The 27,194-nt window shown below is 37.9% G+C and overlaps 1 protein-coding gene across 3 annotated transcripts; it reads left to right on the forward strand.

The window, feature by feature from the left end:
• Positions 1-7,394: 7,394 nt before the first annotated feature.
• On the forward strand, positions 7,395-26,853 carry LOC116412209 (threonine-rich protein-like). 3 transcript variants are annotated; one of them, XM_031905913.1, is made up of 11 exons: positions 7,395-7,581; positions 19,280-19,306; positions 19,517-19,552; positions 20,243-20,278; positions 21,462-21,500; positions 22,304-22,342; positions 23,627-23,665; positions 24,022-24,060; positions 24,416-24,454; positions 25,295-25,324; positions 25,716-26,853. In XM_031905913.1, the coding sequence occupies exons 1-11, from the start codon at positions 7,428-7,430 to the stop codon at positions 25,820-25,822; spliced, it is 585 nt and encodes a 194-aa protein (XP_031761773.1). In that variant the 5' UTR covers positions 7,395-7,427; the 3' UTR covers positions 25,823-26,853. The 3 variants fall into 3 exon arrangements, with proteins under 3 accessions (XP_031761773.1, XP_031761774.1, XP_031761775.1); XM_031905914.1 differs by lacking the exon at positions 24,022-24,060; XM_031905915.1 differs by lacking the exons at positions 23,627-23,665; positions 24,022-24,060.
• The last annotated feature ends 341 nt before the right edge of the window (positions 26,854-27,194 follow it).

Genomic DNA, 27,194 nt, shown 5'->3' on the forward strand with positions numbered 1-27,194 from the left:
TTTAAAAAGGGATCCCGTTCTCAGCCTGAAAACTATAGGCCTGTTAGTCTGACATCAGTAGTAGGAAAACTTTTGGAAGGGGTAATAAGGGATAGGGTACTTGAATACATTGCAGTTCACAATACTATTAGTTTGTGCCAGCATGGTTTTATGCGTAACAGATCTTGCCAGACTAATTTAGTTGCCTTTTATGAGGAGGTGAGTAGGAACCTTGATGCTGGAATGGCAGTTGATGTCATCTACTTGGACTTTGCTAAAGCGTTTGATACAGTACCTCACAGAAGGTTAATGATCAAATTAAGGAATATTGGCCTAGAACATAATATTTGTAATTGGATAGAGAACTGGCTGAAGGATAGAGTACAAAGAGTGGTTGTAAATGGAACATTTTCTAATTGGACCAGTGTGGTTAGTGGAGTACCGCAGGGGTCAGTCCTTGGGCCTTTGCTGTTTAACTTGTTTATTAATGACCTGGAGGTGGGCATAGACAGTATTGTTTCTATTTTTGCTGATGACACTAAATTGTGCAAAACTATAAGTTCCATGCAGGATGCTGCCGCTTTGCAGAGCGATTTGACAAAATTAGATAACTGGGCAGCAAACTGGAAAATGAGGTTCAATGTTGATAAGTGCAAAGTTATGCACTTTGGTAGAAATAATATAAACGCAAACTATCTACTGAATGGTAGTGTGTTGGGGGTTTCCTTAATGGAGAAGGATCTAGGGGTTTTTGTAGATCACAAGTTGTCTAATTCCAGGCAGTGTCATTCTGTGGCTACTAAAGCAAATAAAGTGCTGTCTTGTATAAAAAAGGGCATTGACTCAAGGGATGAGAACATAATTTTGCCCCTTTATAGGTCCCTGGTAAGGCCTCACCTTGAGTATGCAGTGCAGTTTTGGGCTCCAGTCCTTAAGAAGGATATTAATGAGCTGGAGAGAGTGCAGAGACGTGCAACTAAACTGGTTAAGGGGATGGAAGATTTAAACTATGAGGTTAGACTGTCGAGGTTGGGGTTGTTTTCTCTGGAAAAGAGGCGCTTGCGAGGGGACATGATTACTCTGTACAAGTACATTAGAGGGGATTATAGGCAGTTGGGGGATGTTCTTTTTTCCCATAAAAACAATCAACGCACCAGAGGTCACCCCTTTAGATTAGAGGAACGGAGCTTCCATTTGAAGCAGCGTAGGTGGTTTTTCACGGTGAGGGCAGTGAGGTTATGGAATGCCCTTCCTAGTGATGTGGTAATGGCAGATTCTGTTAATGCCTTTAAGAGGGGCCTGGATGAGTTCTTGATCAATCAGAATATCCAAGGCTATTGTGATACTAATATCTACAGTTAGTACTAGTGGTTGTATTTATAGTTTATGTATGTGAGTATAGATTGGTAGGTGTGGGTTAGGTGTGCTGGGTTTACTTGGATGGGTTGAACTTGATGGACACAGGTCTTTTTTCAACCCTATGTAACTATGTAACTATGTAACTATGTAATTTCAGGCCAGATATCGGTCGGCCAGTCCGATCGTTTCTGCCCCTACACGGGCCGATAAGCTGCCGAGTCGATCCAAGGAAGGGACCGATATCGGCAGCTTCTATCAGCCCGTGTATGGGGACCTTTACCTAGACTTTCTCCTGCCAGTTCCTCTTGTTTACAACTTTATCTGTTTATTGAGCTTTGCTTTTTTTACACAGTTGTTAGAACAAAGCAATGAAAATAACAAGGCTAAAGATGATTAGGTTGTATATGGACACCAATATGAAATAAAGGTGTTAAACTGTTCAATGCAGATGGTATATTTATCAGCTTTGAATCACTATTCAGATAAGAGATTTGAGATTCTCTTAAAAAAAGACTGAACAAATGGGAATTTAAATTTTGTAAGTTTTATACTGATCACTTATTAACAATAAAGGTTACAGTGACTAAACACTCTTTTAAAATAAAAGGAGTTAGGGCTCTGGCACACGGGGAGATTAGTCGCCCGCGACAAAACTCCCTGTTCGCGGGCGACTAATCTCCCCGAGTTGCCTTCCCCTGCCATCCCACTGGCAAAAATGTAAGTCGCCAGTGGTATGCACACGCGGCGGCGCGATTTCGCACAAATCACCGAAGTTGCCTCGCGAGGCTTTTTCGGCGATTTGCGCGAAATCCCGCCGCCGCGTGTGCCATCCCACCGGCGACTTACATTTTCACCGGTGGGATGGCAGGGGAAGGCAACTCGGGGAGATTAGTCGCCCGTGAACAGGGAGTTTTGTCGCGGGCGACTAATCTCCCCGTGTGCCAGAGCCCTTAGGGATCCTCTGGGGAACAAAGATGATACAGAAACAAGCAGCCAAAGGAAAGCTACAGTTCTAGAGCTTTGAAATGCGTAATACTTAATTGGGGGCTCTATTCAAGTTACTTAGTAACATTTTTCAGCAGGTATGGATTTGCAGTGAATTTCCGCATTTCGACATCTGCAAATATTTTCACAAAACCGCTGGTATATTTTGCCATGAAAAAATGAGGCGACAAAATGTCGCAAAATGTATTTTGTGCAAAAAAACAAAAAAGTTTTTCTGAAAAACCACCCAAAGACTCCAAAGTATTCTGCGCAGAAAACATTGCTGTGAAAAATGTTCCCATGAAAAAACATCCATTGACTTTAATATGTTTGTGTGAATTTTTCCAGGTTATGTAAGCAAGTTATTGAAAGGTACCGTGTCCTGCAAATAAAATTATCAACCGTATCTCTGAGTGTGATTGTAGATCAAAGAAGTTCCAAGGGAGGGGTATTACAGCCCAGTCAGTACTGACCCTGGGTGGAGGCACGCCATTTAGGGCTCTGGCACACGGGGAGATTAGTCGCCCGCGGCAAAACTCCCTGTTCGCGGGCGACTAATCTCCCCGAGTTGCCTACCCCTGCCATCCCACCGGCGGGTGGCAGACGCGGCGGGATGGCAGACACGGCGGAGCGATTTCAGGAAATCGTCGAAAAAGACTCGCGAGTCTTTTTTGCCGATTTGCGCGAAATCGCGCTGCCGCGTCTGCCATCCCGCCAGCGACTTACATGTTCGCCGGTGGGATGGCAGGGGCAGGCAACTCGGGGAGATTAGTCGCCCGCGAACAGGGAGTTTTGCCGCGGGCGACTAATCTCCCCGTGTGCCAGAGCCCTAATAGTATACCCACTCTCCCATATAGTGGAGGCACAAGACTGTGTTGCCACAAAGTGGAAATCACTGCAGGATTTTCTTCAGTAGCAGAATAGAGCTACAGGGATGAAAGGAAGATCCCAGTAATTTTACAGAGAACAGATTACTTACATATTGGCAAATATGCTGAGACCACCATTTGAGAAACTACCCTTGTTAAGGTTAATTCCTATGCCCCTTTTCCCTGGGCTGCAATTTGGAAGACCATGCCAGTATATAATGTATTAATATATTATTTGGTTTTAACTAACATACAGACAGAAACCTATACAGCCTGTGAGAATCGCATTAATGATATCAACAAGGCAGAACTTCAAAGAGCAGTCATGTGACTTTTGGTGAAGGTAAAATATAAATATAAAATATAAACGTGAGCACAGAGAAAGAAAAGTGCCCTATAACCAAGAGTGTAAGAAGTTAAACTATAACCATCATGTATCTCATAAAACAAAAACAATTTACAGGATCTGGAATTACAGGTAGGCAGCAAGGTGTACAGCTAACTAAGCAGATACATTAGCAGTGGCGTCTAGTATGATTTGAGCGTTGCGCTATAAGGGGAGCATTTACTAATGGTAGCAATTGTTTTTTTCATGATTCATGATTTTTTTGTGAGAAAAAAAGATGTTTCTGTGTAAAAACTGTAACAAATAAAATAGTGAAAGTGCACCATCTTAAAGCTGTCAAGGTCATGTAGAAGTCAAAGGACAGCTGTTCTCTTTCCAACTGAAAGATCCTCTTTTGCATCCTGGTTTTCTGATTTTTCCATGTTTATCCTTTATAGGATCTCCTCTTTAATAAAGAAAAGTATCATTTTGCAATGTATCAAAACTTGCAGATCCTTGTTAAAGGCTTCATTCCAGCCCAGAAAATAAGTTGCTAATTATATTGGGTTTCCCATTGACTTTGACAGGGAAGATTTTCAAACTGCTGCCACACTTACAGCTTTGAAGCTACAGCCCCACAAACTTGAATAACATAATAATGGGGTCACCCCGAATTAAACAATCAAATTTCACCCATTGACTTTAATGGGGAAATTGAAACTGCTGCCAATCTTACAGCTTTGAGGCTGCACTCCCCAAACTTGAATCACATAGTCATGGGCTCAGCCTGAATGAAAATATGATGATTGTTGGATGCCCAAAAGTGGGCGGAGTTTTGAACAGTCAATCACATTTTACCTATTGACTTTCAATGGGGGAAATTCAACCTGCTGCCATTCTCACAGTAATAATGCCTAGTTAGGCACCAGGTAACTGCGGTTCAAGGTTAGAAAAACTGGGCAGGGCCGCCAACAGCCAATCGCATTTCTTTCATTGTTTTCAGTGGGGAAATTTTTAACTGCTGCCATTCTCACAGGTTTAATGTCAGGGTCCCCAAACTTTGCACAGTTTGTCACTGGGTGACTATGTTCCAAGTTTAGAAAAGTGGGTGGGGCCAACAACAGCCAATCAGATTTCACCTATAGACTTCATACATTAATTTAAACTGCTGCCTTTCTTTAAATATTAATACTAAGGTCTCCAAACTTTGCTGAGCTTGTCACCAGGTAACTGCGGTTCAGAGTTAGAAAAAGTGGGTGGAGCCACCAACAGCCAATCAGATTTTACCTATTGACTTTCATTGGGGAAATTCAGCCTGCTGCCATTCTCACAATATTAACACCAAGGTCCCTAGGGGACTGCATTTTTAGGTCTTAAAAAGTGAGTGGGTGACCAACAGCCAATCAGACTTCACCTATTAATTTTTTTTTGTTGTTTAAATTTAAAATGCTGCTTTTCTCACACTTTTTATGTCAGGGTTTCCTGACATAAAGTCAGTCACTGGCTGACTACGTATTCAGGGTTAAAAAAAGTGGGCAGAGCCACCAACAGTCAATCCCATTTCTTTAATTGATTTCAGTGGGGAAATTTTAATTGCTGCCAAATTCACACGTTTAATGTCAGTGTCCCCAAACTTTTCACAGCTGGTCACTGGGGTCAAAGGTTAAAGGTTAGGAAAAGTGAGCAGAGCCACCAACATCCAATCCATTTCCACCCATTAAATTTTATTGGTTTAAAAAGTATTGGAGATATCTTCAACTCCCCAAACATATAGGGAAAAGTTGAAGAAATTAGAAAACTTGAGGAAATATCCTGTCTAATACATAACAATAGCCAGACTTACCGAAAGATATGGATGCCATGGATAGAGTGTTTAAAAAATGTCGGCCAATAATCGCATCAGAGGGTCGATCACCAGGACACCTCCCCCTTTTTTACACAGACAGGATTGCAATGTAATGATGATGTAGCAAAACTACAATGATGTATAAAACGGAATTGTAATTATGTAATATCACAAGGTAGCAAGAACTTGTTGTCAGCTTATGTATATTTACATGTGATTATGTTGGTAAACCATTTTTGCACCCCCTCCCTCTTCTTTCTGTACCCTTCCCCCTATTGTTAAAATGCAAAAATAAAGAATTGAAAAAAAAATTCATTGGTTTATATTTGATGCCATTCATGCCATTATTTAAGTATTAATTCTAATGTTGTTAAACTTTGCAAAGTCACTGGGCATTTGTGGATCAAAGTTAGAAGTAGTGGGCGGAGCCACCAACAGCCAATCACATTTTACCTATTTACTTTCAATGGTGATATGGAAAATGCTGTCAGTCCCCCAATTTTTATACCTGAGTCCCCAAACTTTGCACAGTTGGTCACTGGGGGACTGCAGCTCAAAAATTGGAAAAGTGGGTTTGGCCACTAACAGCCAATCAGATTTCATCTATTGAATTTCATTGGCTTAAATATAAAATGCTGTCATTCTCACATTTTTTACGCCACAGTGCCTAAACTTTGCAATTTGTCATTGGGTGACTTCGACTCAAGGTTAGAATAATGGGTACAACCACCGACCACCAATCATAATTCACCTTGACTTTTATTGGTTTAAATTTAAACTGCTGCCATTCTTTAACTATTAATCCTAGGGTCCCAAAACATGTAGTGTAATACACTAATAAATACTGATTGCAGCAAAGTTCTGCAGTGTCAGTGTCATATTCTAATGTAATGTTCCTACTTGAGGAGTTCACTACCTGCAATGATAATATTTGGTTTAGAACTATAAGTTCCAGGGTACTCAAGCCACTATTACTCCAAGCCACTCTTACAGTCAAAACTAGACACTTTACTAAATCATAGTTAACCATATAGGTGTCCTGCAGGATTCATAAAAATAAGTGGTCTATGAATTGCTAAAATACAAATAAATAAGATTTCAAAACAATGGTACATTTTCCATATGGGATTTTTTAACCCAGAATTCTTGGGACATGAGGTTGTCTGAATAAGGTATCTTTCTGTAATTTAGATCAACATACCATAAATAAACCTAATAGGATTGTTTTGCCACCAATATGGATTCATGCAGCTTAGTTAGGATCAAGCACAAGGTACTGTTTTATTATTACATCAAAAAGGGAAATCATTTTGAAAATTAGAACTACAGGTATGGGACCTGTAATCCAGAATGCTCAGGACATGGGGTTTTCTGAAAAAGAGGTCCTTCCATAATTTGGATCACCAAACATTAAATTAACCTAACTGGATTGTTTTGCTTCCAATAAGGATTAATTATAGCTTAGTTGGGATCAAGTACAAGGTTCTGTTTTATTATTACAGAGAAAAATGAAATTGTTTTAAAAAAAAATTCAATTATTTGATTATAATGGTCTATGGGAGATGGTTTTCCTGTAATTCAGAGTTGTCTGGATAACAAGTTTCCCGATAATGGTTTTTACACCTGTATTTCCTTAAAATGGACTCTGTGAAAAATGCCTTCCCATAATTCGGAGCTGTATGGATTATGGGTTTCCGAAAAAGGGATACCTGTACTTCATATCAGAATTTAAATGTCCAGCCTCTACCCTATAACAATTCTGCTCTTCAACAACTCAACAACATCTAATGCAGCCTTAAAGTAGAAGCAGCTTAAACTGCCCATAACAGAAACTGTTTGCACTTTGTCCTACTGTAGGTAACTTGTTAAACAAATAACACTTGTGTCCTCACCTAGTAAACCGAGTTGATGGCTAGCATTTTGATGCCCTATGTCACCCAATCATAAGGAAGCAGCAATAAACCTCCCTTTTGTCCTTCAGTATAAAATGCATCAAACTCTGGAAAGAGAAAGTCACTGTGTGGATGTTTAGAAACAGCTCAGGACTAAATTTATCTTCAAGACAATGGAACTAAAAAATTCAGCAACTGTCCCTCTGCTTCTTATCCTGGTTGTCAGTCAAGTCTGCCAAATTTTATCAACAGCTGAGTCTCTTACTACTATTAATACCACCCCTACTAAAGGCCCCACAGGGGTACCTGATACAGCAGCAAGTTCAGGTAAGATGCTAAGCCATGTTTTCACAATGACTGATTATTACAGCTCTAATGATGTTTTATTTTTCTATGCTGTATATAAAAAAAAATAAATGCCAGCCTCCAGGCAATGCTCCTTACTGAGAATAGTGGGAACCATTTTTTTACTTGCCTTTTTGAAAATATTCTACTACAAAGATGTATGGCACGGGTATAATTACTGCTGCAGAACTGCCTCGCCTGCCATGTACCCACTACCTCAGCCAGCATGATATACTGGGATCTGACGTATAACCACAGTCAGGGTTTATATTACAACGTTATTTACTTTTAGATATTAATCCTTGAGCAGCCGGTACAGATAAAAATGTTCACTAACGCCAATTTAATCAAAATTTTTTAGACAACATACAGTTGCATATAATCAAATGTGTCCATGGTGTGCAAAACTGGAGTATAAATGGTTAGATTGTTTCGGTTGCACAAAAAATAGGCAATCCAGCCATGTCCCACTAATATTACAATGCACATAAAACAAGTAATAAATAATTAAACAAACAAATGTAAAGGTCATACATTAATTTATGCTTTGTTTTTGTTAAAAAAACGAAAGACTTGAAAGGAAAGCTAAAATTGTGTTGTGTTGTGCGTCAGAAGAAACTAGTTATATAGGCATTAGTTGCAATCCAAGAACAATAGAAGGATGATCACATTTTGTTAAATGTACAAATATTTCTTACCCACAGTTACGGTGGGTCCAGGTGCTCATGCCCCAGACCTTTCAGCATAGGGAGCCATCATAGGAAAATCAAAAGAGAAACAGGCAGGCACTCCGGATTTTTTTCTCTCAAAACGTGGAAAAAGGCAGCCAAAAAAGAAGTTTACATTAAAAAAGTATAAATTTTATTTGATCCATATGTAAAAAGGCTTCTTGTTTTTACATATGGATCAAATAAAATTTATACTTTTTTAATGTAAACTTCTTTTTTGGCTGCCTTTTTCCACGTTTTGAGAGAAAAAAATCCGGAGTGCCTGCCTGTTTCTATATAGGCATTAGTGCCAAATTTATAGATACAGGGTCGGAATCTATTCTAGAAAACTTATACAGAAAGTTTAAAAATACAGTATTGCTATTTTAAACAAGCAGTTCTTCATACTTTTGCTAATATACAATGCATTTCTTTCTGGCATGTATTCTTATGAATGATAGGGTGTCACAATATGAGCATAACTTAAGATGGATCATTTGCAAATCCAAACAAAGTGTGCAAAGTTAAAAAAAAAAAAAAAAGCCAGCAATTGGGCATATTTTTATTTACTTTGCAGACTGCTCTTGGTTTTGCTCATGCCTCTAGGCTCTGTTTCAGGAATGACCCCTTAAGTATGATTTGCAGTACCTCATTTCATCTCATGGGAGATAGCTCTTAGTACAAGTTGATCCAGGGACTGGTCCGATTGCCATCTTGGAGTCAGGAAGGAATTTTTTCCCCTCTGCGGCAAATTAGAGAGGCTTCAGATGGGTTTTTTTGCCTTCCTCTGGATCAACTAGCAGTTAGGCAGGTTATATATAGGCATTATGGTTGAACGTGATGGACGTATGTCTTTTTTCAACCCAACTTAATATGTTACTATGTTACTATGTATTTCACTATTATACTCTGTATAATGGCTAAACTCCACACATTTTGTGGGTCAGATTTAATCTTATCCTTTATGCAAAGATCCTACAAAATCTGCTCTCCTTAGGCTATAATGTAATGTCAGATCAGATAAAGTAGGAGAAAGTGTTTTGTTCCTGCTTCTTCCTTTAATTCTTCCTTAGTCTCATGCCAAGTGGGCCCCAGGGACCCCTCATTTGCTGAACAGTTATGCCCTTGAGTCAGAACATTAGTAAATGGCAGATGATTACAGTGTGGGCATTGAGGAAGATCCTAGGAATTTTCTGTCTATAGGAACAAACAAAAGTGAAATATAGAAAATAATTATTTAAATTAACAATGGTTTAAATTGACTGTAGAAAGTTTTTGAAGAGAATGATAGGATTGATGAGTAATTTCGGGGCAGGATTCAGACACTAAGGGGCTGATTTACTAATCCACGATTCCGAATCCGAAAAATTCGGATTGGAAAATGAACATTTTGCGGCTTTTTTGTATTTTTTGCGATTTTTTCGTCGCCGTTATGACTTTTTCGTAATCGTCGCAACTTTTTCGTAACCGTTCCGACTTGCGTGAATTGTTGCGACTTTTTCGTATTGAGCGCTCGAAAAATTTGCGACAATTCACAAAATACCGATCATTACGAAAAAAACGCATTTGGACGCTTTTCGGACGTTCGTGGATTAGTAAATAAAAGATTTATCAAAACACGAGTTTGAATCCCAAATGGGAAAAATTCGGATTGGAAAGGAAAATTTCTGAAGATCGCAAATATCACAAAAATGCTTCCAAAAAAATCGTATTAGTCACAATAATATCGTATTGGTGATCCGAAAGTCACAAAATTTTCATACCGAATGATTGTAAATAGCGGCAAAAGTGATCCGATAAAAAATCAAATGTAACATTTAAAATCTAGCAAGTTTATATAGAAGTAACAGTAGGAGTTGCTGCAGCAAAATTCAAGTGAAAGCAGCCTCATTAAAAATAATTACAGGTATGGGATCCCTTATCCGGAAACCCATTATTCAGAAAGCTCCGAATTATGGAAAGCCTGTCTCCCATAGACTCCATTTTAATCGAATAATTCAGAATTTTAAAACTGATTTCCTTTTTCTCTGTAGTAATAAAACAATATCTTGTAATTGATCCCAGCTAAGAAATAAATAATCCTTATTGGATTGAAAACAATCCTATTGGGTTTAATTCATGGTTTATTGATTTTTTAGTACACTTAAGGTATGGAGATCCAAATTACGGAAAGACCCCTTATCCGGAATACCCTTGGTCCCGAGCATTCTGGATAATGGGTCCTTTACCTGTACTAGAATGTGACTGCTCTGCTCTCCGTGTTTTTTTTTTTTTCACTCATTGTAGTTTTTTGAGTTTAGGGGAGCCATTAAGAAACAAATAAGTTTTTCTGTGTAGGTTTTTTGACACCAAAAAATGATTTTGTCACGATTTATTATGTGACACAACTGTAACAAATCGGAATGCAAAAATATGCCATTGAAAATCTGTCGAGATCAATGGCAGATATCCCTTTTACAACTGAAAGATCTTTCTTTGCTTTATGTTTTTAGAGGTTTTCAGAGTTTTTTGATTTTGGCTTCTTTTGTACAACAGTATGAAAAAGACGCGGTTTTTGTGCAGCAAAACCAAAAAGTTGCGGTTTTTACTTTTTTCCATTAATGATTATTCCAAACGGATCTATTGATAAATGACTGAGATTCAGGGAAAAAAAGTTTAATTGTGGTTTCAAAAAACTATAAAACTACAAAAAACTGAATTTGAATAAATACCCCCTTAGAGTTATTTCAAATTTTGAAAAAACTTGAATGTTCACAAAGTTATGGCTCAGCCCCCCCGTTGATACAGCTGCTTATGTTTTGGTTTGGACAGTATGACAGGGGTTAAGGGGGGGTTCTTTGATTGGTTGAGGGCCCCAAAGTGCAGGTATAAAAGGGGAGACTGGTAAGCAACTTGCTTCTTTGAGCTCCTGCACAGCTTCTGCCAGGTTCCCCGCCCTCCTGATCTTTCATATGTAATTGTATTTTACATAATGAATAAATATTTAATTTATAAAAATAAATACATAAATATTGTTGCAACTTGTGAAGTATGGAGGCTTTATGTTTCATGGCGGAGACCCAAGCATAACAGAGGCTGGATATTTGGTTTAATTTCTGTAATTTAATTTCTGTAAAAATTTGTTGCAGCCATGCACCACTATTCAACCTGTGTGTGTCTGCAGTTATTTTTGTGGTGTGTGGTTGGGATTTAGTTCAGACCTACCTTTCCCATGATGTATAATCTCTGGAAAGCACTGTGTAAATATGTTGACACTATATAAGTATCAGATTGTTCAAAAAATGTAATGGGTTGGTTAATTCAAGGATTTGGGAGTTACCTATAACATAATTGTTTTATATTCCCCATTACATTGCTGAATAAGTTGTATTAAATATTTGATAGCTACATTCATAGCAAGTAAGCTCTGTTATGTGTACATTCTATATAGTTACACTAGAAATCTAGGATACGTGCCCATTCCATGCTGTCATACTAAAGCAAATATTCTTTTAATAGCATATGAAAATGTATACAGACATATCAGTAAATATTTATGTTTTTCACCTTTTTACCCTGAGCGACTTCTCTGTGTTTTGCATGCGAGTAAAAGACACATTTGTCTAAATGACTGCTCACTTATCATGGATGCTAGAGCATGACCGCACAGATCAGTCAGAATGATGCACTTATTTTATTAGTTGCTTGTGTTATTAAAAAAATATATCTTTATAGCAATGTTTTATTTAGATAGAAGCATGTTTTAAATATGGTCTATTTTGTGTCATATACTTTTATAGAGAAAGATAATGTTCAGGGTTATAGTTAATGTTCAGGGTTATAGTTTTCTTACACACCTACTCTCATCACCATATCTGGTAGAGTCTGATTTAGGGTCCTACAAACCCCACTCCCAACAGGAGTTGATGCCAAACTGGGGTTCCTCTGGGTAAAGTGAATAACTGAACCTTGATATTGTTCAGAATGCAGAGTTGAATAATGTGAGAATATTAAAGGAGATTTTGTTGAGTGGAGACATAAGAGATTTGTATCATACACTAAAGCTTAATTAAAAAAAAGCCCTCCCCACTCTTCTATTTACCGGCGCTTAGCTCCCTGTTAAAGTTGGTGCTGTGCGCATGCGTAATAGACAGTGGCGCCCATACGCATGCGCATCATTCAAACTACGGCAGCCAGAGGGACAGAGGCGCTGGGGTGCGGCGGTGTGCGGGTGTGCTGTGCAGGGAAAACCATCCTGAGGCCTGAGCAGGACCGCTGGCTGGGAGTTTACAGGCAGGCTGCTTTTACAAGAAGTGGGGGCAAATCTTGACTGCTGCTGCTGGCACAGGTACATATGATTGGGGTCAAATTGAGTGCAATTTGGATTGGCTGCTAGCATTTGTACAGTTTTGGGCAATATGAGGGATTGGCTGCTGCTGGTACAGATGGGGGGCAATCTGTTGGGTGCTGCTGGTACAGATGGGGGCAATATTGTGGGTGCTGCTGGTACAGATGGGGGGCAATATGTTGGGTGCTGCTGGTACAGATGGGGGGCAATATGTTGGGTGCTGCTGGTACAGATGGGGGGCAATATGTTGGGTGCTGCTGGTACAGATGGGGGTGATCTGTTGGGTGCTGCTGGTACAGATGGGGGGCAATATGTTGGGTACTGCTGGTACAGATGGGGGCAATCTGTTGGGTGCTGCTGGTACAGATGGGGGGCAATATGTTGGGTGCTACTGGTACAGATTGGGGGCAATATGTTGTGTGCTGCTGGTACAGATGGGGGGCAATATGTTGGGTGCTGCTGGTACAGATGGGGGCAATATGTTGGGTGCTGCTGGTAAAGATGGGGGGCAATATGTTGGGTGCTGCTGGTACAGATGGGGGGCAATATGTTGGGTGCTGCTTGTACAGATGTGGTATATGTTGGGTGCTGCTGGCACAGGTACAGATGGGGGGCAATATGTTGGGTGCTGCTGGTACAGATGGGGTATATGTTGGGTGCTGCTGGCACAGGTACAGATGGGGGCAATATGTTGGGTGCTGCTGGCACAGGTACAGATGGGGGCAATATGTTGGGTGCTGCTGGTACAGATGGGGGGCAATCTGTTGGGTGATGCTGGCACAGGTACAGATGGGGGCAATATGTTGGGTGCTGCTGGTACAGATGGGGGGCAATATGTTGGGTGCTGCTGGCACAGGTACAGATGGGGGGCAATATGTTGGCTGCTGCTGGCACAGGTACAGATTTGGGGGCAATATGTTGGGTGCTGCTGGCACAGGTACAGATGGGGGGCAATATGTTGGGTGCTGCTGGCACAGGTACAGATGGGGGGAAATATGTTGGCTGCTGCTGGCACAGGTACAGATGGGGGCAATATGTTGGCTGCTGCTGGCACAGATACAGATGGGAGCAATATGTTGGGTGCTGCTGGCACAGGTACAGATGGGGGGCAATATGTTGGGTGCTGCTGGCACAGGTACAGATGGGGGCAATAGGTTGGCTGCTGCTGGCACAGATACAGATGGGAGCAATATGTTGGCTGCTGCTGGCACAGGTACAGATGGGGGCAATATGTTGGCTGCTGCTGGCACAGATACAGATGGGAGCAATATGTTGGGTGCTGCTGGCACAGGTACAGATGGGGGATATGTTGGGTGCTGCTGGCACAGGTACAAATGGGGGCAATATGTTGGGTGGCAATATGATGGCTGTTGGCACTGGTACATGGGAGCAATTGGGGGGCTTATTTTATGTGGCATGATGATGGCAGCCAGTGTCGGACTGGCCCACCAGGATACCAGGAAAACTCCCGGTGGGCCCAGGTGTCAGTGGGCCCTCCTGCTCCTGACCATTTGGCATGTTTCTTGGTCATGACCTATTTCTGAATGGGAAGAGAGAGGAGAAATAGATGGAAGAATAGATGCTAGCATGTAAATAAAAGAGACTGGGAGGTTGAGTGAGGAAAGGAGGAAAAATAGTTTGGAGAGTGACCCTAGGGTCTAAGGCTCTCTGTGGGGCAATACATGTAACTTTGCTGTGACTGGGGGGTGGGGGTGGTTTCTGCTGTGCTGGAACTGATTAGGGTTATGTGTGCTGTGATTATTAGGTTTTAATTTTGGGCTGATGTGCTGTCTGTGACTATTTTGTGTGATGTATTATAAAAAATTATAAAATATAAAACTTTAAAATGCAAAAAAAAGAGATTAAAAAAAACTGATACCGTTATCAGGTGGGAAATTGGAATGGGGGGGCGGCCCAGCGGGGGGGGGGGGGGCGCGCTGATTGAAGTCCTTGCCTAGGGTGCCAAAATACCTTGGCCCGGCCCTGCTTTTCTCAAATGGCTGCCCCCATTGCTACACAGCAGCTTTGCTTATATAAACTATAGTTGTCCTTCTAAGGCAAACACACCAGTTGCACCAATGCAGGGCAACAGTACATTATACTGTAATTACTTTTATACACTTTCATATTTTGGTGTTACTGTTCCTTTAAATGGGACTTCAGCTTCTTGGCTAAGGAGGGAAGGTGGAATAGGCAGTGAGGGTCATTTATAAAAATTGTCCAGCGCAGAATTATTTGCACAGTGACCATATTTGCCCTGCCTATGTTTATGATTATAAAGCTGGACAAGATTGTGGTATTTAATGTGCAAATATAATTGCAAATTTTTATTCTCAGTGCGAATGTCCTTAAAAGCTTTTTAAATATGGCATATTTGCAAATTGCAAATATTTATGCGCACATCCTGCATCCAACTTATGCCGCAACTTTGGCGGAGGAAACATTGTTAACTAAACTGATTTCATAAATTACAAATTTATATTTGAAAAGTGAAAATCGGAGCTATATTTGAACACAATGAACGTTTGCGATTTGTGTGCACAATTTGCATTTCACTTCGAGTCGCAAAAAAAGGAAAGATGGGCACAGCAGTGCAAAATGTAAGCGTTTGGGAAAAACAAGCATTCGCGTGAACTTAAGAAATGACACCCAGGGGCTGATTTACTAAGACACGAATTCGAATCCGAAAAATTCCGATTGGAAAACGAACATTTTGCGACTTTTTCGTATTTTTGCGATTTTTTTCGGCGCCTTTACGACTTTTCGGAAATTGCCGCGACTTTTTCGTTACCAATACGATTTTCGCGAAAAAACACGAGTTTTTTGTAGCCAATACGATTCGCTCGTATCTTGTCACGACTTTTTCGTATTGAGCACTCGTAAGCGGCGGCCGAAACTTTCAGACTTTGCATGATTTTGGAAGCCTCCCATAGGACTCAATGGCACCCTGCAGCTCCAACCTGGCCCAAGAAAAGTCACCATACTGAAGCTTGAATGAATCCGAACGGTACGAAAAAATCGCAACATTTTGTGCAACTTTCGGAATGGCTACGAAAAAGGCGCGACTTTCCGCGCAAGTTTTAACGCTACGAAAAAATCGACAGATTTTGCGCAACATTCGTATGGCAACGAAAAAGTCGCAATAATTTTCCGAAAAAATCGACAAATACCGATCATTACGAAGAAAACACAATCGGACGCATTCGGCCGGTTCGTGAGTAAGTAAATGGGCCCCCAGTGTGTTTAGTTTAAAGCTGGGGGATGATGAATAAGAAAGGCAGCAGAACACATATTTACATATGTCTGAAGTATTAAAAGGCTGCATTAAAATATACTCTTCTTCATCATCCATTTCGCTGACCCTCACTGTATAAAAGTCAGCATATTATCAGCAGAAAAGGGGCTCCAAACCTGCAAGTAAAAATTTACCAATAAACCAGCCCAGTTCTAGTAAAGTTTCAAAGAATCTGGAGTAGCTAGTAAAATTGCACAATATATGTAGGTGCCAAACAAAACTTTACATAGCCTTTACAGCCCAAATTTTCTTTTGTTTTTATTGCATTTTGTAACAGGATTGCACTGTAGTGTTTATTAGTGATAATAGTTTTTTAATTACTGTAGAATAGATCAATTTTCTCCCAGAAAAGGCTGCACAAAGAAATGCATGAGGCCTTGGGTTGCCTTGACAAGACTGCTACAATGTGAATGCAGTGTATTTCAGGGAAGATCTATTGATAAATATAAAGTGGGTTTGTTATTTTTGAAATACCCTTAAAATGAGCATGGTTAGAAATGCCATATTTTATATCTGTATATCAAACTTACTGCATCAGCCTAAAGGTTACATATCTCTATAACAGTAATAATACAGGTCTTCAAAGTTGTTTACAGGGGAAGAGCAACACTGCACATGCTCAGTGTGGTCTGGGCAACTGTTGAGAAGCTAAGCTTAGGGGTTGTCGCAAATCATTATGCAGAAAATTAGGTTTGTATGTCATAGAAACTGATGCTACAGGACTGTTTACTAAATGCAGTCCTTTAGACCTTAAGGTCTGACCTTAAGCTTCCTGGGGCATTTATGGAGGCCCATATGTTCTCTACTGAAGGGCTGCGGTACAAAACCCCAAAACATAATGTAAAGCATTTGTATCTTACCTCTTTGATACGCTTTAGTTCTCCTTTAAGTTTGGGATGTTAGTGGTAGCCATTGTTTGCTTTACCTGTGCCTTTATATAAATGTTAAAACCGAGCAAGACATTTTTCTAAATTGGTAAAGTGTGATTTTATTAATTAAATTAACTACAAGAGGCCAACCTTCTGATGTGCCATGAACTATTTTAGCATGTGTATGTTGGCTGAATAATCCTGAATGATATGTATGTACTAAGGCTTATGGTCAGTTTGGCGATCAGGCATGTTTAAAATGTAATCTTCCAATGCACCTTTTAAGCTGGCCATACACGTGGCGATCCGACGATGTTTCGTACGACCATCGGTCGCACGAAACATCGTCAGATCCGCCACACACCATTCAGGGCTGAATCGGCAGGTAAGGAGGTAGAAACAATAGGATTTCTACCTCCTTCTGCCGATTCAGCTCTGAAGGGAGAATTTTGGTCAGGCGCCTTCTATGGCGCCCGATCAAAATTTTCTAACCTGGCCGATCGACGAGCCGACCGATTTCAGCAGCTTCCTGCGACATCGGTCGGCTCGCTGACATACCATACACGCACCGATTATCGTACAAAACGAGGTTTCGTACGATAATATCGGTGCGTGTATGGCCACCTTTAGGCCAGAGCATGGTTCATTCCCAGATAAAGAAGTGAGGAGCATCTCTTCTCTTTCTGCTAGTACAATAGTTCAGACTGCTATCCTCAAGGAGCAGAATGATAGAAAGGTGATCATAATGTGTATGATGGGTATTCATCAATTCTGCCCATGGCTCTAACCATTGGATGCCATATAAGTTCTGCAGACTCATCAAAAATCCTAAATGCATGTTAGGGATTCCAAATGAATACGTGATGCATTCATATTTAGCTTTTGTAGATGCAGGCTATTAATTTAACACTTGATCTAAACAGGGGACATTTCAAAAGAAAGTGGTGGAGCCACAGAAACCACTAGTGCTTCAAGGACACATAATGAAAGTTATTAGTGATGAAAAAAATTTGACTTGCGGCCAAAAAAAGTGTAAAAAAACATAATTTTTTTGGCAGGAGAGAATTTTTTTGATAAGTGCACAATTTTTTTGGACACGCGCAACAACTTTTTTTGACATATGCTTTCATTTTTTTAACATTTTCATGTTTCACAATTTTTTCACCAATTTGCAAATTGTTCCACAAAATGGGACAGATTCTCTCATCACTACAAATGATTTGTTTCTTTTTTTAGTTCTGATATACTCACCAACTGTGCCTTTTTTGAAATGGTGCTCCACCTTGATTACTGTTCTACGATTGAAAATTATTATAAGGAAAATATAAATGATGAAATATAAAATATAAAACATAGAATAATTAACTAGTAAAAGAATGGTTTTGTGTTTGCCATTGCAAAGCATGCAATTTTCATAGACATATGCTTACAGTTCTACATGTACAGTAAAACAGTTACATTTATATCAGCTTTGCCCTTAGGGCAGACAAAGTGTATTTTCTGCCTGGCTGAGAGAAGCAGTTCCACTTCCATACACTGGGGCTGATTTACTAATCCACGAATCCGAATGGGAAAAATTCGGATTGGAAACAAACATTTTGCGACTTTTTCGTATTTTTTGCAATTTTTTCGTCGCCGTTATGACTTTTTCGTAAATTTTCGCGACTTTTTCGTAGCCATTACGACTTGCGCGAATTGTCGTGACTTTTTCGTAGCCGTTACGATTAGCTTGTATATTGTCGCGACTTTTTCGTATTGAACGCTCGTAAACGGCGGGCAAAACTTTCAGACTTTGCATGATTTTGGAAGCCTCCCATAGGACTCAATGGCACTCTGCAGCTCCATCCAACCTGGCCCAAAGAAAGTCACGATACTGAAGCTTGAATGAATCCGAAACTTTCGTACTTGGCACGACAGCTACGAAAAACTCGCGACAATTCGCGCAAGTTGTAACTCTACGGAAAAGTCACAACAATTTACGAAAAAGTCGTAACGACCACAAAAAAGTAGCGACAATTTACGAAAAATCGCAAAATACCGATCATTACGAAAAAAACGCATTCGGGTGCTTTTCGGACGTTCGTGGATTAGTAAATGTGCCCCACTGTGTAGCGGATAGGCAGTCGGCCTAGAAAACTCTCACTTTCGTCGGCCTCCGCCCTTAGCCACAATGCAAATGGAAGGGTGAGGGCAACTCAGATACAAAACATACCCTCCATTACAAACATCCTGGTTATTAAAGCAGTCCTTCAAGTAACATTTGAATAAAAATGTACTTTTTTGCATCAATCAATTATCAATTACTGTAGTTTTACATTATTACATAAAATAATTAGCAATTTTTAATATAAAATATTGTTTTGTTTCTTTAAAGCAAGAAATTATTGAATGAAAATGTACATTTTGTTCAAATTACTATCAATCAGTGTAGTTAATTTACAGTATATTTATTTTTAACTATTCCTTTTCATTTTATTTTTAGCTGTATCCATTCCAGTTGGGCCAACAGGTTGGTAAAATCCCAGTTAGTAGAGCACTTCCTCTCATGAGCAAAACTTTTCTGTCATATATTTATCATTTTGTTTGATACACTACAACTTGTCACAATGGTTTGTTTCATTAAAACTACAAAAACTGCATAAAAATGAACTTTTTTTGAATTACTATCAATTAGTGTAGTTTTTATTTTCTTAAATATTGCTTTTACTTTCATTTTTAGATGTATCCACTGCAGTTGAAACAACAAAACCTCCAGGTTTGTAAAATCCTAGATAGCAGAGTACTTCCAATGATATAATAAAACCTATCAAAATGGTTCTTTGTCTTTAATTTTTAGCTAAGTCAACAGCAACTCTAGGTTTATACAATCCCAGATATTTTCAGTGCCAATTATGCCTCAAGAGGGAAAAAAAACCTTCCTGACCCGCATGGCAATCTGAAACATTCCCTGGATGAAGCTAAGTTAATGAGTTAATACAATGCTCACTCTCAAGTTTATACCGTATAAAGATACAGAAATCACAATATAACAATGCATTTAGGAAAACATTTACATTCAGTTTTTAATAGATAATATAATATGAGAACATAAAGAAGAGAAACTCCTGACATTTTTGCAAAATATGCACAAAAAAGTGAGGTTTCTATTTGCTCAGAAGATAAGGAAGTGAGTGCTTCTTTTCCTAACATCACATTCCTCTCTTTCTCCACCCCCCAGCCCAGCTTACTCCTTCCTTAACTCTTTCCTTCTCACCTAATCACGGTTGCACCTGATTTTGTCAATCTCTAAACATAAACCAGTGTTATCTGGCTGCTGGTCATTCAGATCCCTTGTCATGCAGCCCCTATATATATAGCTCCAGGGCTTTTCTAGAATTTAATACAAATAATATAATTTAGTGTAGTTAATGTTTTCTTAAAATATTTATTTTCCTTTCATTTTTAGCTGGATCTGCATCTTATCCAACTGAAGCAACTCTAGGTTTGTAAAATCCCAGATATTTTCAGTAAAAATATATTTTTGCAGTATAAACAGTATTTCTCTTAATATATTATGGTTGAAATGTACTAAATCAGTAGAGCAACAGGTACACTGTAAACAAACAGGAACAACAGGTAAACAAATCCTGTGATTGTGAAGAGGTCCAATAGTATAAAAGGACACTATGGGCCCCTGACTGTACAATTAAACTAATATTTTCTGTTTTCAATTTAATTATATTATGTTTGGCTTATCTTACCACAAGAAATGAAAACTGGCAATATATTTTTATACTATTAGGATGGAACCAAAATCTAGAATTCCAAAGGGGGGTATTCTCATCGGATATTTTCAAAATGTATCTTACAATTATGCATTTATTATGCAATTATGCATGCTATATTTCAAGACAAGTACAATACTGTGTGGATTCCCCTCACCCAGTATTGCCCATTTGTGGGTCAAAGTGCCTTAGGTTTTTCTACTCATGGAATGGCAAAGTAGAAGATAATTTGGATGGGAAAAATGACTGCACTGCCTTTAAGTTTTCCCCCCTCCCTTGTCACTTTTGTTTTCCAGAAATATCTAAATCCAACAGCAGTTATGTATAAAGTAATAAACAAATCTTGTCTTAGAAGTTTGTTGAATCTGAGATAGTACACATAAGCAAGTGCTTATCCTTTTTGGTTCCTTAGCCTTCTGAGGTTCATGAAAATCTCTTATTTCTTTAACTATATAACTCTTGTTGTGTGTATAAATATGATAGACAGTTACTTTATACTTAGATAAATATTTTCTTGAAATCATTTCTATACTAAATGTATTTGTGAGTTGCTCGATCCAACATTTCCTTCTGGCTGCAGACAGGATTATGCTGTGGGTCACTGACAGATTCCACCAGAATTGCACCCGTCAGCAATTTACAATGTAATACTATCAAACAGCATGGCTGAGATGTTTTCAGTAGGAAATGAAGTTAGCTTTCGGTAGAATGAAACATCTATAGTTCAAAAACTATTCGAATATATAATAAAACTAATGTACAAAAAATAATTATCTAGCACCCATTACACTTTTTTTTTTTAAAGCAACAGTTCCCCCTTTAAACTATTTTGCTTCAAACTGCTTCACATTGATTTTGCACTTTAATCCCAAATTACTTACTTTTTTCTTCTTATTTTAGCTCCTACAGATACTCCGAAACCTAGTACCACAAGTAAAGGTGGGTTCTATACTAATTTTGTTCCTTTTCTTATGAAACTACAGTGTCAAAAACCTCAAAAGAGATTCATGTTTAACTTTTTCTTCATTTTTTTACTAAGCAGTTATCTGTAGCCATTTTTAGTTACGTCAAGACTGTTATGAATTTGAAAATATTGTGCTTAAAAATACAAGTATATCATCTATAGTGCAGAAAGAAGAAGAAGAAATAAAAATACTGGAAATTACATATTTTTTTCACTTTCTTTTCTGTTGCCACTGGCATAAAATAATCCCATTGTTTGAAGTGGGGTAGGATGAGGGGAATGATGCTCTGTTGCATGCCAGTTTACAAAAGAAAAGAAATTGGCTTTCAGGAAAAAAATTGTGCCAAGTGCTATAAATATGATAGATGGTTACTTTATACTTCAATAAATATTTTCTTGAAATCATTTCAATACTAAATGTATTTGTGAGTTGCTCGATCCAACATTTCCTTCTGGCTTCAGACAGGATTATGCTGTGGGTCACTGACAGATTCCACCAGAATTGCACCCGTCAGCAATTTACAATGCAATACTATTAAACAGCATGGCTGAGATGTTTGCAGTAGGAAATGAAGTTAGCTTGGGGTAGAATAAAACATCTATAGTTCAAAAACTATAAAAATATATAATAAAACCAATTTTTAAAATAATAATTATGTAGCACCAATTACACTTTTTTTTAAAAAACAACAGTTCCCCTTAAGACTATTTTGCTTCAAACTGCTTCATATTGATTTTGCACTTTGATCCCAAATTTCTTACTTTTTTCTTATTTTAGCTCCTACAGATCCTCCGAAACCTAATACCACAAGCAAAGGTGGGTTCTATACTAATTTCTTTTCTTATGAAACTACAGTATCAAAAGCCCCAAAAGAGATTCAAGTTTAACTCTTTCTTCATCTTTTTACTAAGCAGTTATCTGTAGCAATTTCTTAGTTACGTCTGGACTGATATACATTTGAAAATATTCTGCTTTAAAATACAAGTATAGAATCTATTGTGCAGAAAGAAGAAGAAGAAATAACAAAATACTGGAAATTACATATTTTTTTCACTTTCTTTTCTGTTGTAATAACAAGAGATTGCCTTGCCATTGGCGTAAAATAATCCCATTGTTTGAAGTGGGGGAATGATGCTCTGCTGCATGCCAGCTTAAAAAAGAACAATTTATTTGTAAATAAGTTAATAATAATAATAATAAGCATGCATTGCTGACCTAGATGAGCATTTTGCATTAAGAAAAGTCTCAGTTCATACACAAGCATTTTGTATTTTCATAAAATTTGTGAATGGAAATATTTTTTATTCTTAAAACGACTTATTGCTATTGTTATTTCAGTCGCATGTAATAAAAGTCAATAACGGAAAAATTTTTTGCAATGTGAAAATGTATGTGAGTTGCATGATCCAACATTTCCTTCTGTCTGCAGACAGGATTATGCTGTGGGTCACTGATAGATTCCACCAGAATTGCACCCGTCAGTAGTGATGAGCGAATCTGTCCCGTTTCGCTTCGCCATAAAATTCACGAAACGGCAAAAAATTCGAGAAACTCATTTGTCACGCAAATTTTTTGGCGTCCGCATCTATTTTTTGTCCCTGTGGCTATTTTTTTACACGACCACGCCCATTTTGATGTGGCTGCGGCCAGTTTTCCGCGACCGCTACCTTTTTTTACGTGACAGTGCCCATTTTGACGCGCAACGAAAAATTCTGCGTGACAAATTTTTCCGCTGTGAATTTTCACTGAAGTTTTGCAAAATAATTCACCAATGGTGATATGCGGAAATTCACTGTGAATCCATGCCTAGCGAAAATATTTGATCATCACTACCCGTCAGCAATTTACAATGCAATACTATCAAACAGCATGGCTGAGATGCAGTAGGAAACGAAGTTAGTTTGGGGTAGAATAAAATATCTATAGCGCAAAAACTATAAGAATATATAATAAAACCAATTTTTAAAAAAATAATTGTGACGCATCCCTTACACTTTATTTATAGAAACAGTTCCCCTTTAAGACTATTTTGCGTCAAACGGCTTCATATTGATTTTGCACTTTAATCCCAAATTCCTTACTTTTATCTTCATATTTTAGCTCCTACAGATGCTCCGAAACCTAGTACCACAAGCAAAGGTGGGTTCTATAGTAATTTCTTTTCTTATGAAACTACAGTATCAGAAGTCCCAAAAGAGATTCATGTTTAACTCTTTCTTCATCTTTTTACTAAGCAGTTATCTGAAGGTATTTCTTAGTTACGTCTGGACTGTTATGCAGTAGGAAATGAAGTTAGCTTGGGGTAGAATAAAAAATCTATAGTTCAAAAACTATAAGAATATATAATAAAACTAATTTCTCAAAAAATAATTATGTAGCACCCATCACATTTTTTTTAAAGCAACAGTTCCCCTTAAAACTATTTTGCTTCAAACTGCTTCATATTGATTTTGTACTTTAATCCCAAATTCCTTACTTTTTTCTTCTTATTTTAGCTCCTACAGATGCTCCGAAACCTAATACCACAAGCAAAGGTGGGTTCTATAGTAATTTCTTTTCTTATGAAACTACAGTATCAGAAGCCCCAAAAGAGATTCATGTTTAACTCTTTCTTCATCTTTTTACTAAGCAGTTATCTGAAGGTATTTCTTAGTTACATCTGGACTGTTATGCAGTAGGAAATGAAGTTAGCTTGGGGTAGAATAAAAAATCTATAGCGCAAAAACTATAAGAATATATAATAAAACTAATTTCTCAAAAAATAATTATGTAGCACCCATTACATTTTTTTAAAGCAACAGTTCCCCTTAAAACTATTTTGCTTCAAACTGCTTCATATTGATTTTGCACTTTAATCCCAAATTCCTTACTTTTTTCTTCTTATTTTAGCTCCTACAGATGCTCCAAAACCTAATACCACAAGCAAAGGTGGGTTCTATATTAATCGCTTTTCTTTTCTTATGAAACTGAATATGATTAACTCTGTCTTCATCTTTTTACTAAGCAGTTATCTGTAGCCGTTATTTCAGTCACATCTTCAAACTCGCCGACTACTTGCACAGGAATTTACTGTAGCTCTTTGTTTATATCCCTGGGCCTGACTTTCATCACATGCAAGTTATTGGGATGACATGGGATGTGCAGAAACTATTTAGCGACCACTTCCAACTGTGGAAGAAAGTTTGCAAATTGTATTGTTTGCGACAGTTCTCAGTGTATGTAATAAAACTTGTTAATGGAAAATTTGTTACGTTTGCTACAAAATATCACACCACCTTCAAGCATGCCTTAAAAAGTTGTGGCTATCAGGAAAAAAAATTATGCCAAGTGCTATAAATATGAGAGATGGTTATTTTATACTTAAATAAATATTTTCTTGAAATCATTAATGTACTAAATGTATTTGTGAGTTGCTCGATCCAACATTTCCTTCTGGCTGCAGACAGGATTATGCTGTGGGTCACTGACAGATTCCACCAGAATTGCACCCGTCAGCAATTTACAATGCAATACTATCAAACAGCATTGCTGAGATGTTTGCAGTAGGAAATGAAGTTAGCTTGGGGTAGAATAAAACATCTATAGTTCAAAAACTATAAGAATATATAATAAAACCAATTTTTCAAAAAATAATTATGTAGCTTCCATTACACTTTATTTATAGCAGCAGTTCCCCTTTAAGACTATTTTGCGTCAAACTGCTTCATATTGATTTTACACTTCAATCTCAAATTTCTTACTTTTTTCTTCTTATTTTAACTCCTACAGGTACTCCGAAACCTAATACCACAAGCAAAGGTGGGTTCTATATTACTTGCTTTTCTTTTCTTATGAAACTACAGTGTCAAAAGCCCCAAAAGTGATTCATGTTTAATTCTTTCTTCATGTTTTTACTAAGCAGTTATCTGTAGCCATTTTTTAGTTATGTCTGGACTGTTATGCATTTGAAAACGTTCTGCTTTAAAATACAAGTATAGGATCTATTGAGAAGAAGAAGAAATAACAAGCTAAGCCAAGCCCATTGTTTTAAGTGGGACAGGAGGAGGGGAATAATGCTCTGTTGCAATGCCGGCTTGCAGAAGAACAAATTATTTGTAAATAAGTTAATAATAATAAGCATGCATTGCTGATCTAGAAGAATGGAAGTATTTTTTATTCTTAAAACAACTTATTTCTATTGTTATTTCAGTCGCAGTCACAACTTCAAACTCGCCGACTACTTGCACAGGAATTTACTGTAGCTCTCTATTTACATCCCTGGCCCTGACTTTCATCACATGCAAGTTATTGGGATGACATGGGATGTGCAGCAACCTGGGCTTACTGATGCAACTGAACCAACTATTCCTGTATAAACAGACTGGCAATCACTGTGACCAAACAAATGTTTTTTTATGTCATTAAATTAAATGAGTAGGTCTGTAAAAATAACAATAATACAGATAATTAAAAAATATGAAGTACATAGTAATTCATAGCAAAAATGTATATCATTTCTTACAAAAGGCATGCAAATAATCATTGTTGGTAATTTTGTATTTGAACTTACTCATAAACTTTTTAAATGAATGGATATAATAGTACTATTTATATTGCAGAAGTCTATATGCAAGGTTCTCAACCATGGGAAAGACTAAGGGGGGAATGTAATAAAAGTCAGTAACGGAAAAAGTATTTGCAGTGGGAAAATGTATGTCTCTGTGCTAACAAATTTGCCTTTGTGTGAAACTGTTTAGTGACCACTTCCAACAGTGAAAGAAAGTTTGTGAATTTTATAGTTTGTGACCCTGCGCAGTGTATGTAATAAAACTTCTGAATTATAAAGATTATACCACCTTCAAGCATGCCTTAAAAGTTTGCAATGTGCAATGCAATAACCGTCTAATAAACAATATTGATTTATGTTGATATTTAAAATGATGTATGCAATTTTTATTCTTATTTGTGCTAATTTTTTTCCCGTTTAGGACTTTTATTACATTCCCCCAATAGTTTGTTCCACTTACATTGTGTCTTACATTTCCCTAATGATTATTTATAAAGTACTAAGTTCTACAGTACTTTAGTGATGGTTTTAATTCACCCTGCCCCAGGGAAACTTGCAAACTAAGTTGTCATTCTCATGCATTGTAGTAAATTCAGTAGCCAATAACCTTCCTGTATGTGTTTTTGAAGTGTGGGGTAGTACTACTGTGTCTGCTCTCCACTATGATTTGCACTATACTGTATGTTCTCTAACTCCATATGCATCAGCTAGTTCTATGTACACATTTCCCTGTAATAAATAAAATGTTTCCAACCTTAAATAAATGTTAATATGTATTTTACATGTGTCACATTTTATGCTCTGCCTCAAGTAAGAGAATAAAAAAAGTGTCCAAAAGCAGAGACATCAAAAAATTTTACATCATAATGAGATATAGCCACAGTTCAAAAACTCTAAAATCTTAAAAGCCTCAATATCCAGCGCTGTAAGCTGGGCAGATAATTACAGTGCTTTGGTAGACAGATAGACTACCTTCTTTTAGAGGTTTATTTCACTATTAATAATTTATATAAAACATGGAAGGGCAGACATTTTATTTTACTTTAATAAACCTTTTAGTGCTGTTAGATTTGTGTGTATTCCCACTGCAGGCCATGCCTCTTTTTGCCATTGTTGTTTATG

Source organism: Xenopus tropicalis, chromosome 7 (assembly GCF_000004195.4).
Source record: "Xenopus tropicalis strain Nigerian chromosome 7, UCB_Xtro_10.0, whole genome shotgun sequence".
NCBI lineage: Eukaryota > Metazoa > Chordata > Amphibia > Anura > Pipidae > Xenopus > Xenopus tropicalis.

What these genes read in the sequence shown, in the direction of transcription:
- LOC116412209 (XM_031905913.1), top strand. Translation starts at nt 7,428, where the DNA reads ATGGAACTAAAAAATTCAGCAACTGTCCCTCTGCTTCTTATCCTGGTT. An exon ending in ACCTAATACCACAAGCAAAG is followed by an intron (nt 24,455 to 25,294) that starts GTGGGTTCTATA and finishes TAACTCCTACAG; the next exon opens with GTACTCCGAAACCTAATACC. An exon ending in ACCTAATACCACAAGCAAAG is followed by an intron (nt 25,325 to 25,715) that starts GTGGGTTCTATA and finishes TTGTTATTTCAG; the next exon opens with TCGCAGTCACAACTTCAAAC.